Genomic DNA, 13,597 nt, shown 5'->3' on the forward strand with positions numbered 1-13,597 from the left:
TCACCCAATTCTGTCTATCTTCAAGGAACGAATTCAAGAAACATTGTCTTTCACTATTAGCACCTTGACCTAGCAATACAACAGATTTCCCTTCATGCTGAAATTGCATGGACAAGGCCTTCCAATCCATTATCACTTTACCCAAAGTACATAACCAAGAGACTCCCAAAATCACATCCATTCCTCCTAAGTCTAACACTAAGGCATCCACCACCACCTCTATAGGACCCATTTTCAATTTAACTCCTTCACACACTCCCTGTGAAACCACATTGTGACCATCTCCCAATTTAATCCGTTTAGCTGTCGTGGGTGTAATGGGTAAGCCCAAAGCAGCAGTAATTTGGGAGGATATGAAATTGTGGCTAGCTCCACTATCCACTAACACCACCACATCAATACTTTCTAACTTACCTCCAATCTTCATAGTGCGATACTCCCTCATGCTCCCTAAAACTCCCATAACTTTACATTCAGCTTCTGCCTCTTCCTCCTCCTCACTTTTATTAACCTCCATGGATATAATCTCCCCATCGTCGTTCACACTTTCCCCTTCACCCAGAATCAATACTCTTAAACTCTTCTCAGGGCACTTGTGAAGGGTAGGGTGGAATTTACCTCCACACTTAAAACAAAGTCCCTTTGCTCTTCGTTCAGCCATCTCTTCATTGTGGAGACTCTTCACACCCTTCCATCGCTCCGACGAACTCAGACGGTGGTCAGAATCGCCTTTTCGTCTTGTGGAAAGCATCGAGGAAGTGTAACTTTGATTGTACCCAGTGGAACCTGTATTTTGATTCGGGTTGGATCCACCCAATTGGGACACCCGGGTTAAATCCTTGTTAGACAGGTTATACCCACTTCTATGTTTGTTTGTAGGCCCAGCCCACTCACTACGACCCAAGCGGTCCATTCCTTGCTTCTTCCTGTAACTTCTTTCTTCGTCTTCGTCTTCCTCATTCAATTCATTCTTTAAATCTTTAGCAATTCGTATTATCTGCATCCGTGTCACAGGATTCAGAGTGAAAGATAATCAATCATTATTAGTTTTATTTAATCTATTTATTTTATTATTATATTTGTTTCAAACATAATCAATCATTCTTATTTTGTATATTAGTTTTCAATATATTAAATATTATATATTACATGAAATCTATTATTTTCTTAGGTTTTTTTTAATATTAATAAAAAATATAATTTATAATTTGAATGTCTGATTCAAATAAAACCACATTAAATTGAATCAAATCAAACTAGATTTTATTAACCAATCATCAAAAATCGAATCAAATCGCAAATAAATTTGGGTTTAATGACGATCCTCTGACAGTGTAAAAAAGTTTTACACGGTCATCCAACATAAATATATCATTTTGTCATGTCATACAAATAATTTAAAATTTTCAATTTGACTTGACGGAATGTATGATCGTCATTGATTGAAAGTCTAAAATAAATTTATATCGTCACTACATCACCCCTTTTATATTTGAATCAAGTGACTTTTTATCTTACAACCAATTCAAAAGACATCCCATAAACACTTATATTCATGCATTCAAATACAGAATTTTAGATTCATATTAAAAAAAAAAGGAGTAAAATATCAAACTTTATAATATGTGTCTTAAGTCATGGATTCAAATACTTCCTCTAATCTTTTTTATACCAAACAATTTCTTTTTAAAATTGATTATTCATTTTTAAGACTAGTAATATTCAATAAATCTTACAAATGAATTATCTCATAAAAAATAAAAAAAATAAAAAAACTATATGATATAAACCCAGCCATTCAAAAAAGCTACCACATGGTTGTGTTTATGTCATGGAATCCAAATCATAAATTCAACCAACCACCTTCCGGTAAATTTACACATGATCGGTCGAAGTGGGTAACATGTCTCCGACAACTACCTTTAACCACCCCCAATTTCATTCCTGTTAATTAAGGTCTCACAATCCAGAACCCCCGTTCTCTTTCTCTCGCTGATTCCTACTACTACAACTACCAGAAACTCAGACCGGTACATCTATGCTTCTCTTTTTCCTGTCATGAACTGTTATAAATTCTTTCATTTTTGTTTGCCAAATTGATTTCTCCACCCTCCCAAAATTCAGGAATCCGCTTTCACCATGACAAACAAGTTTCTCTCCACTCCTCTTTCAACTTTCTTCAAATTGAGACGAACCTTAACTTCAATTCCCCAAGGTTTATCTCCTCGCCTTAAAATTCAACCTTCATCACCACCCTTTGCACCACCGTATGATATTCATAATCTCTGTCATGGTTATTCTTCACTTGGGTCTCTCAGATTTTGCAGAAAAAGTTTATGTTCAAAACCTGCAGAGAAATTTCAAACCACATGCTGGAATTGCCACGCTGTTCCTCAATCAACACCTTTCCTGTTCTGCCAATCATGTTGCTGCATTCAGGCTGTTGATCATTCGATTGACTATTTCGAAATTTTCGGGAGGTAAGTTTGGGGTTTTCTTTTCTTGTTCTTACTTGCTGAAATTGTTCATAAAGTTTTGATCTTTATGGGCTGACAAAATATGGTTTGTAATTTGTTGATTTTAAGCACACATTGTTTTACTAGGAAGGTGAAAGTTGATGCAGTAAGGAGGGTAATTGAAACAGATAGAGGTAAAGGTAGAGGTAGACCTAGAAAATCTATAAGAAATTATTAAGAAATACATAAAGATTAAGGATTTGGATATAAACATGGTCACATCCATGTAGTCAACTCCACCTAATGGGATAAGATGGGTTATAGTTGTTGTTTATTTTTGGAATTGTTATATGTACTACGCAAGTGATTGAGCTATACAGCCATACTAGTTAATGACCATCGGTGAAAGACTAGGGAAAACCCAAGAACAAATTCTGACTTAATTAATTTACTTACCTCCAGATCAAACTGAAGATTCACCTGAGAATCTGAGGGTTGAGACAGAAAAACTTGTTATATATTTCTGTGCAATGTCTTTCATGAAACTGTAAGATGAAATCGTATTCTCTTACATGTCATAAGTGTGTTTGTAATATTTCTGACATGTTTTAAGTTTTTGTAATGGAGAAAAAGAAATCTAATGATTTGTTTTTGTATGAAACACACATTATATCTGCTTCACTGTCAAAATCATCGGTTTGAACAACATTTGCATTATTGGATGAGCCATGTTTTCTGTTTGGACAGTTCCTCTTTCAATGCCTAATCTGTTTGTAACTATTAAGCTCAACTATTCTTCGATTCTTGGATTTAGACCCCTTCTTTAATTTTTTTATTTTAATTCTCATAGTTTGGAAGGCTGTGGTTAGATTCTAAGTGGTGTATATGCTGCAATCTTTAATTTGATTTGATTGTAACCCTTGTTGTTATTCTTATTCTCTTATGAGAAATAAAACATATTTGAATCACTCAGAATATATAGCATAACAGCATAAGCAATTCAAAAAGCAAAGATAAGAAAGCTTCATTATGAAAATTTGTGATAACATCGGCAAAAAAACATTTGGTGTCTACACCCCAACTTTGGTACATGTAGCACAATCTCCAAATGTTGGATTATTTCAAAGCCCTTATTATGTATTCTTCTAAATTCCAAATCCATCTTATTTTCCATGACTCAAACAGTGTAGTGCTGTTGAATTGTCTCAATGTCAAGTCCTTTCAGTTTCACAACCGATTCAACATGTCCCTTCAGTGTGTGTAGCTCCCTTAGCCTCGCGATTTCAGCGCGTTTCTTGGCTTGGTCCGCAAGTTCAGATAAGTCTCTATAGTTGTTACTTTCATTCAACACATGATCTGAGTCTGGTGGATTCAATCCGTGTAGCGTGCGTTGAACCGCGGCCCATTGTGCTTCTCTCGCACCCCTTCCATAATCTTTCTTCGAGGTGAAAGCAGTCTGCATTCCATTCCATTACATTAGTTAGAATTATAAGATTACGTGTTTTTTAGTCTCGGTATTCACTTTTCAGCTTCCAAATGTACGTTGAAAAGTGAATACCGAGACTAAAAAAAACATATTTAACCGTGTTAGTACTGTTATAATGCGAGCTTACCCTATTTTCAGTAATGTTATTCCATGCCTTGCCGCTCAAGGCATATCGAATGAAGAACTTAAGGATATCCAAAGGGATGTAGAAAACAATGCTGTAGAGCCAAATCACTGCTGCCCAACCCCATCCGATTCCTTTCATATGTGCAAACTCCCAATTTGCATACACAGCTATCAATGTGGCAATCTAAAAAAGTCGTAAATCATAAAAGAAGATAAAAATAGATTAATTTCGTAAGAAAGATATCACAAAAGGAGTCTGTTCTCTTTACGACAAAAAAAAAACTTACCAGTTGTGCGATGAGAAAGGCAGCAATAAGTAATAATCCGGGACGTTCGACGAAAGACCAACTCCTTGATCGTGTAACAAAGATGAGAGCCTGACTTACGATACTAACTTGAAGGTAAACCGCAGCTGTGAGCTCCTCGTGGTTGTTTCGGATAGATTTTAATCCAAATTTTTCCTACACATATTTTTCAGTTTTTGGATTAAGCATGAAGGCTGAAAATGATGAAATAATGATCTTATTGCAGAATCACTTAATCTTACAGTGAAGAAATCAGAAGCATGAGCAAGCCAAAAGAAGACAACAGTCATAACAGCAAGGTAGGTGCCAAGCACGACGCCTGTGGCGAAAATCTCCCTCAACTTCCATGAATCTGGCATAGGAGATGGCTTCACTCTATCCTTTGAAATGGTCATGATTGTGCCGTCGTTAAGAATGGCAATGATCAAAACCATAAAAGGAGAGAAATCGAATTTCCAAATTAGAGCAAGGAGCATAAAGCCAAGCACGACTCGGATTGTTATTGAAACTGCGTAAATCGTGTAGTTCTTCATTCTTTGAAAAATAGCCCTGCTTTCGGTCTAGGTCCATAGTTAAGGCCCACCTCGTCATCCATATCTCTATCAGAAATCTAATGATTTGTTTTTGTATGAAACTGAAAAGTATAATAAATAAGTAGAGAAACTTAAAAGAATTTTTTTTCTGTAAATTTTAAACAGGGAGAAGAAGTATGATGTAGATGGTATTGATTTGGAGCGGAAGTACAAGGAGTGGCAAAAGAAACTGCATCCTGATTTAGTGCATTCTAAATCTCAGGTTTGTCTTACTGAGATATCCTTTCCTCTTCCTTTTTATTTCATATTCTACTTCAACCTTATTTTTTACTTTTTGTTTTGAATTGGGGCAGGTAAGGTAGTGAAGTTGAATGTGTTTTTGGAGATACTAACGGTTTTTGTTTTATTTGCTTCAATTTGTTAGAAAGAAAAAGATTTTGCTGCTGAACAATCAGCAAGAGTGATTGATGCATACCGTACACTTAGCAAGCCTTTGTCAAGAGGGATTTACATGGTAAGCATACTTCCACACCAAGATTCAAATTGATGACGCATTATTACATGAGCGAAAATCTCTACAGAATTTGAACATATTTAAAAATTCAATGGTTAAAATACATCTATCATGAAGAATTTTTTTATTTGATCCTAGAAACAAATTCAATATGTCATCAACAAGTTTGTTATTTGATCTTAGTTATATACCCTCTTCACTGTTTCTTCTTGATTGATACAAAGTTATGATACACCATATTTTGTTAGCTGAAGCTCAAAGGAGTGGAAATTGATGAGGAGCAGACAATTTCAGATCCAGAATTACTAGCAGAGGCGAGTAAAGCTTATTTCGTCTTCAATGTGAAATTTCTTTTGAACCTCATTAAGCAAATTAATAGTGAAACAAGTGCCTCCCAAGACAAATGGAGAGTTATTCTCTTTGAAGCTTGAATCACATCTCATTAATTGAGTCTTTTATCAAACTCAGAAGTAAAACTATCTAAAGAAAGAAAAAGATAGTCTCTGGACAACTGTGATGGTTAATTACAACAGCTCAGCTTTTCTTTTTGTGTCTCTTAAATAAAATGACTTTTTTTCCAAAATATAAAGTAGGACTCTGGAACTTAATTGGTAAGGGTTAATTTCTATCCCTTATCTCTTTTTACACTCTTCTAATCAAGGAAAATCTAATCCCATTCCGTTGCCAAAATTTATTGCAGATTATGGAAATCAGGGAAGAAGTTGAAGAAGCAACTAACTCCGAGGCTCTGAATCACATTCGCTCCCAGGTACGTCTAGAAATTCCAATTTGCTCAAGGTGGAAGTCCTATGCTGCAAATAGATTTCATAATCAGTTAAAATATAGATTTTGAATTATGATTACTTTGATGTTGTTTCTTCATATCATCCTTTGATTGTTCATCCAGATGCAGGAGAAACTGCAAAATTGGTCTAATGTCTTTGCTGATGCTTTTAAAAGACGGGACTTTGAAGAAGCGAAGAATGTAATTAGGAGAATGACTTATTATAGTCGTGTAATTGAGGAAGTTATGAAGAAGCTTTGATGTTTTTTTTAAAAGAACAGAACAATAACACCATTTGATTAATAATCAAATAAGTAATACAAGAAGATGATTCATGGTTGATAGAAATTGTAACAACTAAGTATGTAATTAGTGTTATTAATTATTATATATTTTGAAATATAACAACTACTACTGCCAATGCCATTGAGCACTCTTTCAGCATTAATGAAGGTTCTTTACAAAAATGGATGGAAGTAAAAGCATGATTTTTTTTTTGTAAAGAGTCTAATGATTGGAATTTTCCCTCTTAAGTGAATAAATGGATGTCACATATTCAAACCCGTCAATCCCATACTCCTGCATTCAGATGGACACTCAACTACTACCTAGCTAAATTAACAGGACTCAAAGCATGAATTCTTAATCTATACTATATTATAAATAAAATTTTGAAAACAATTAAATATCTTCAACATTCTCCAATGACTTTTAATCCTTGAAGTTTAATACATAATTTCAAGTTCTTATTACATAATGATCTAAATGTTTTAATACTAAACAAGATTTTAAATTTCTTATATGTTCTTTATAGCTTAACTCAAATCTTTTGTGAGCTATTTGTTTGATCTATAACATATACATGATAACACATCATCAACATATCTTTAAGACTATTCAATAAGACAAATCTTTCAAGTTCACTTGCACTTTCAACCTTGACTCATCTCATGTCACAAGAAAAACTCTAAATGGCATAAATCCAACAACTTCCAAAGGCCAAGCAAAGAAATCAACTTATGAGCTTGCGCTTTCTGATCATTTCTGATTTTTGTTGCAACACAGCACGTGCTAAACCTTGTTTCCCTTCTCTATTCAACCCATATAAAACTGTTCTAAAGTTAATAGTACTAGGAACAATCCCACTCTCCAACATGTAAGAAATAAGTTCCATTGCTTCTTCAGATCTTCCAACTTTGCACAGACAAGAAAGAAACATAGAATATGTTTTAAAATCAGGAAATGGTCCTTTAAATTTCATACGGTAGAACAAATTCCATGCTTCATTAAACCTCCCCATGTTCATGTACCCGTGTATAAGCGCAGAATATGTAACAACATTTGGTTCATAACCCAATTCTAGCATTTCCTGATAAATCTCAGTAGCTTTTTCAATGTTAATGATGTGTAACCATGGATGGTAGGTTTTATCCCCTCTTGTTTCATTGCATTCACCTTAGTTAATGCTTCTTCTAATTTACCCTTTTGTAATAAACCATGTATTATACTTCCAGAAGTTAGCTTTTCTACACAAGATTTCTCTGCTCCAACCTCTTCAACTAATTTCAACGCTTCTTCTACTTTTCCAGCTCTACAAATAGCTCTTATAAACAAAGAGTAGCTAAGGGGAACTGTGTAGCCGGATTTTTGAAGTGAATCTATGCATTTCCTAGCTTCTGAGATCCTACCCGTTTCACATAAACAACCAAGATAGGTTTCAATCAATTCTTTGTCGGGGACATGTCCTGAATTGATCATCTCATTATATATTTTGAGAGCATCGTCAATTTTCCTTCCTTTCCTCCCACACAAGGCGATGATCAAAAACTTGTATGTACTCCTACTTGGACTATAACCATCGGCTTTCATCTCGTTGAAACAATTCATGGCCATCTCTGTTAGTCCTGTTCGGCCGTAGAGCAATATCATGATTGCCATGTTTCTGGTGTTATTGGATAATTATTTCTTCTCATTTCATAAAATAGGCTTCGCATGTGCTTGAAATCTTTCCCACATCCTGCGATTTTGATTGCAATATTGTATGATTCTACAGTGTGTCTGTAACCGGGTTGCTTTCCCACCCATGAAAAAAAGTTTAGCACGGTGTAACCATGCATTCTGCATATTTGCAATGTATCCATAACAAATTCTGGGGTGAACTCAATGTTGCTTTTCTCTAATTTTTCTTGGATTGAAGACCAGTGTAGAGAGGATGAGAGTATCCTACAGACATCGCAAACATCTTGCTCACGGTAAGTCTTAAGAATTGGATGTAGTGATGAGCAATCGACCTTCTCTAACTTTGTTTGGCCAACTCCTTTATCTTCTCCCAACTCGCTTATCAACGACACTTGTTTTTCAGACTCGTTGAAATTTTCAGGAACAAGTTTAGAGGCTGAATGCATCTGTTGGACTTTCTCTTTTAAAGCAAGCTCCCCTTTGTTCTCCATGTAAGTTATAACCCAATGAAATACTTCATCTTTGATTACAATCTTCAAAGCCTGCATTTCATACAATACTTTGATAATGTCATCGGTCCTTGAATCCTTACAAAGCTCCTTAACAAATACCGAATATGATTTCCAGGTAGGCTTGATGCCTTGACACTCCATACTCTTGAAAATTTTCCATGCTTCGGATATACAATTTTGTGAAACATGGCCGGCAACCATGGCTGTTATAGCTACGATATCTGGTTTAATTCCTTTTCGCAGCATCTCGTCGTACAACATGCAAGCTTCTTCATACCTACTCAACCTAAAGAGATGCTGTATCAGTTCTGTATATGTGGAAACCATAGGCATATAACCGGATTCATTCATATTTTGAAACACATCAAGTGCCATGCGAACATCATTTCTCCTTAAATACCCGTTTATTATAATTCCGTGAATGTTCCCATCAACAATGTCCCTTCTCTTCATAATTTCAATAATCTCTAAAGCATCTGAAATCCTGCCTTCTTTACACAGCCCTCTCACCAATGTCTCAAAATATCCGGGTTCAAGAACTACATCTTTATATTTGAGGTCACGAATCAATTCCAAAGCCTCTTTAATCCTCCCAGAAACACAAAGGCTCTTAAGCATACATCCAAGAACACTCCTCTCTGGCATCAGACTCAACCGCATCATGTCATTTCCAAGCAAACTAACAGCTGCAACATCTCCTGATTTTGCCATACAATTCATGAGCATCTTATACAACGTTACATCATCAAGTGCAATGTCCTTCCGGACCATATCATTATAAAACTCCATAGCAATATCCCCCTTACCCGAACTGCAAAGCAAACGAATTGCCGTTTTATACGAAACAGCATCAGGTTCACAGCCAAACTTTTGCATATTTTCAAAAGCCAACAAAGCTTCACTGATTTTCTTACCCTTCCCATACTGCGATACAAGAATGGTCCACGTCTTAACATCCTTCTGAACTCCACATTCATCCATTTCCTCTGCCAACTTCTTCACCAACCCAAACTCCTTAGCTTCTCCAGCAAGGCACATGGTATAATAAGTCTGCGTTGTATGACTAAACCCATCCTTAACCTTCAACCAATTGAAAACCCTCAAACCCAAATGTGGCATTTTGAAGCACCTTTTAAACACTCTGTCAAAAGCCTCAACATTCAATTCACAATAACCCATATTCTCTAACCTCTCTTCCACAGAAACAGAACAATTTTCTCCTCGGAAATAGTAATTTCACCCACCATCTTACATATATCTTCTTCTCCCATTTTACTCACCCGGGTATCTTCCAAAACAGGAAAGCTTTCATCTTTACCAACTCCCACTTTCTCTTCAGCATTTTCACAAACACGTTCAGTGCAATCATGTTTCTCCTTAAAACCAACTTGTGTATCACGAATTTCAAACGGAAACAAAAACCCAGATGGAGAATGGTCTGGGAACACAGTATCAGACCCTAAAATCTCAGTAATCTCGTTAAAAAGTGAACGCGAGGCGTCAATGTCTGAGTTGGAAAGTTGTTGTGTTGTTTTGTTGAAGGTAGAAAGATGAAAAACACGGTGAGAGTGTGAGAGTGTGAAAGTAAGTGGAATCAAAGAATTGGAGTTTGTTTTTCAATGCTCTCATGTCTTGGAATTTTGAAAATGTAATAGACTGTTACGCGTGTTAGGGTTTATGCGAAGAAGAAAACACGATGAAGTTGTAATGGAAATAAAATGATATTTTTTAGAACCTACTTGACAGTTTGACTTCTAGTCAAACGATTGTGGGTTCAAGTCCCACTAGGTCTGACTAGTTTTTTATTACTAGATGAAACATCTAAAATAAAATTTTATGAATTTTTTATTTATTTAAAGATTTAATTTAAGTCACTAGTCGGATTGTATGATTGTTGTTGATCCAATATATAAAATAAATTAAAATTCTTATTTGACATAAAATTGTGATTATAAAATCGGTGAGATATTGGATCGATGTCTGTTCAGTTTAGTGTGTTAGTTTTCTCATAAATAGAATACTAGTCTCTCATCGTTCTATAACGCAAATTGTAATTACGGTGAGAGAGATTATTTGCTACTCTGTAACACTTGTATCAGTTTATAACCAATTTCATTGTGTTCTTCTTGCTTCCCTCTTTTCTACCCTCGTGGATTTCTTGCCGATCAATGAACCGATTATACTTTTTTATTCCGACATCTGATAACGCGAAAAAGTCCAATGGCATTAACATCAACAAATTCGTCAATGTTAGGGAACAAAGCTAATCCATAAATGAGCAACACAAAGATAACTTCAAAAGCGTCCACACTACCAGCTTGAGCAAAAATAGTAGCTTCCTTGATGAGGAAAACAGATGGCAACCCAAACAATCCTTCTTTCTTCACCCAATGAGCCTCTATCTCAGACTTCTTCAAGTGAAGAGCTTCAGCAATAATACTAGATCGAGGAATCTCCTCCAATCAACTAAAAGACACTCTACTAGAAACAGGTATCCCCAAAAGATGAGAATACTCCTCCAAGGTAGGCATAAGTTGAAAATATGGGAAAGTGAAATAATGGTAGAGAGGATCATAGAACTTCACTAGCACACCCAAAAGTCCTTCAACCACATCAGCAGATAAGATGGACAAAAGCTTCCCATGACGTTGTTTGAAGTCCAAGGGATCTAATATAAAAGATGCAAGCTTCCTTAGCTCTTTCAAATCTGGACATCTAAAACTATACTTCTTAGTGTTCCTTCGTCCATAATCCATGGTCTGAAAATATTTGCAAATGATACCTTAGTTCCTTAAAATTTTTGTGTGATGAATGTTATGATGCGCATGAATGCATGAATGCAACAATCACAAATAAGGGATCACACACAAGGCAAACAAAGGTCAAGGGATGAATCAAGTCATTGTCAAGATCAATCATCCATTTTGGTGGATTATGGTTTACACCTTATCAACACCCAAGTTCCATTGATATTGACAAGACTTGATTGGATCAACCAAGAATCAAGGGTTTGTTGTAAGTCACGAGCATGGAGTATGAGTAAGAACCATCCCAAAGTGTAACACCTCAAAATTTGCCCTCCTCTCTTGGGACTAGCTTAACATATTTACATATCATTTTTAGGTCATTAGGCATTGCATATTGCATATCATGTGGGTACACTGTGCAAGCCATTCTCCCAAGTCTTGTTCAGAAGATGAGGAAGTCAAAGTGCAAGCCTAGGGTTTATTGACTGATCATTGGCCATCTGAGGATTGGGCTGTGAATTAGGGTTTTGTGATTCTCCAAGGATATTGGATTTCATCTTGATTACAATAATACATCATCATCATCATGGTTTATTATCATCAAGTGTTGAAGCAGGATTCCTTGAGATTAGGGTTTTGACCACTGGTCAACCCTAATCAGTTGCATTGGGCCAGTCAGGGCATGATCAGGAGATGGGGTCTATGATGGTTATGGGGTTCATAATATGGTTATTTTGAGCTTATTGAGGCTAGGGTTTCACCCTTGAGCCATTTCATCAGAGGATTGAAGCTCAGATTGATCTATGCATTGCCAGATTCATCTATCAGATGAAAAAGTCAACTGTGGTCAACTGTACATGATCTGATGGATTTGGAGGTGAAAATGAGTTGGATACACTTCATTCATGTTGGAACAAGTGTTAAATGACATTGCAAAGCTTAAAAATGAAGAAAATCAAGTCAGGACAAAAATTGCCAAAAATAGAAAGTGACTTGTAATGGAAGTTTCCAAAATGGAAAGTTTTTGACCTCAAGACCACGTGTCCAAGAATGCTTCAAATGAAAATTTGTTCAACATGAAAGTTGTAGATCTTGTTCTCACATTTCCAAAAAGTCCAAGAACTTGAAAATCCCATGTATGGTTGGAAAATTAGGGCTCAATGAAATTCAAAAATGACCCATAATCAGGAGGCCATAACTTCCACATGGTTGGTCCAAATTGCAAGTTCTTTATATGCACAAACTCCATTTGACATGTACTTTCATGGTGCATAATTGGATTTTTCCAAAAGTGGTCAGTGCAAAAAGTCAAATTTCAACTGGACAGTTAAAATGGACCAAGGGCAAAATTGTCCAACTTGTGAAATAATTGGAATTTTTGAGTGGGGATTTTTGCTACACCTCATAAATGGCATTTGAGGAATCATCATTTCATGGCCAGGCTTCATGGTTCGGATTTTGACTTGTAAAATGAAATTGCAAAAATTGGACATAAACCATTCACATGTGATTTTCCAAATTACACATCCAATGGGAGTGAAACAAGTTGCAACAGCTCACACATGTCATTTTGAGAGTGTGTGAGCTGTCCATGAGGTGGCAATGAGCTGGCTTAGGAAGTGACCGTTTTGCCCTCACTTGAAAATTAACATTTCACTTACACATTCCAAATGGTTAATTAACATGGTTAATCATGGATTAAGGTATCATATATATTCCTAATCACTTCCAAATCATAACAAAAAATCACTTTCCAAAATCAGATCTCAAACTTTCCAAATTCTCTCAAACTCCTCAAGAACACAAAACCTTCAACTTCATCAAACTCTTTGAATTCTTGCTCAATCTGGGAAATTCTTTTTGCATTGATCTCCAATCATCATATGCTCGAGCTGTTTTTGGATTTCATCATCAATCAAGCTTCGAAACTCCACTGTTCAAAGAAGCATCATCAATGGCAAATCGTGATTGTGAGCATTAGGAGCTGTTTCAATCAAACATAATCACATCATTCAACTCCCTGAAGCATCCACTGCATCTGTTTGAGGAGAAGTAGCTCGAATTCCATCAAGAACATCACTGCCATACCAGGTTTCCAAAAATTCGAATCTCACGAATTACTTGATTATTATATGCATTCTGTAGTTCATTGATGGTAGATCATAGTGATGCTTG

The 13,597-nt window shown here is 35.9% G+C and overlaps 2 protein-coding genes and 1 pseudogene across 3 annotated transcripts; 1 reads left to right on the plus strand and 2 right to left on the minus strand.

Moving 5' to 3' along the window:
* The first annotated feature begins 1,804 nt into the window (after positions 1 to 1,804).
* On the plus strand, positions 1,805 to 6,612 carry LOC127119872 (iron-sulfur cluster co-chaperone protein HscB homolog). Of its 2 annotated transcripts, XM_051050231.1 has the most exons (7): positions 1,806 to 2,030; positions 2,125 to 2,480; positions 5,072 to 5,168; positions 5,331 to 5,420; positions 5,669 to 5,734; positions 6,121 to 6,189; positions 6,328 to 6,612. In XM_051050231.1, exons 2-7 carry the CDS (start codon positions 2,140 to 2,142, stop codon positions 6,463 to 6,465), a joined length of 801 nt encoding a protein of 266 aa, XP_050906188.1. In that variant the 5' UTR covers positions 1,806 to 2,030; positions 2,125 to 2,139; the 3' UTR covers positions 6,466 to 6,612. The 2 variants fall into 2 exon arrangements, with proteins under 2 accessions (XP_050906189.1, XP_050906188.1); XM_051050232.1 differs by having other exon boundaries at positions 1,805 to 2,480; positions 5,675 to 5,734.
* Positions 3,614 to 5,040, minus strand: LOC127119871 (ATPase 9, plasma membrane-type). Its single transcript, XM_051050230.1, has 4 exons — positions 4,616 to 5,040; positions 4,356 to 4,529; positions 4,070 to 4,252; positions 3,614 to 3,912 (listed from the first exon to the last, which is right to left on the minus strand). Exons 1-4 carry the CDS (start codon positions 4,904 to 4,906, stop codon positions 3,634 to 3,636), a joined length of 927 nt encoding a protein of 308 aa, XP_050906187.1. The 5' UTR covers positions 4,907 to 5,040; the 3' UTR covers positions 3,614 to 3,633.
* Positions 6,613 to 6,841: 229 nt separating the features above from the next.
* On the minus strand, positions 6,842 to 10,427 carry LOC127119869 (putative pentatricopeptide repeat-containing protein At5g06400, mitochondrial; annotated as a pseudogene).
* Between the last annotated feature and the right edge of the window lie 3,170 nt (positions 10,428 to 13,597).

This window comes from Lathyrus oleraceus, chromosome 2 (assembly GCF_024323335.1).
Source record: "Lathyrus oleraceus cultivar Zhongwan6 chromosome 2, CAAS_Psat_ZW6_1.0, whole genome shotgun sequence".
NCBI classification, from domain to species: Eukaryota; Viridiplantae; Streptophyta; class Magnoliopsida; order Fabales; family Fabaceae; genus Lathyrus; species Lathyrus oleraceus.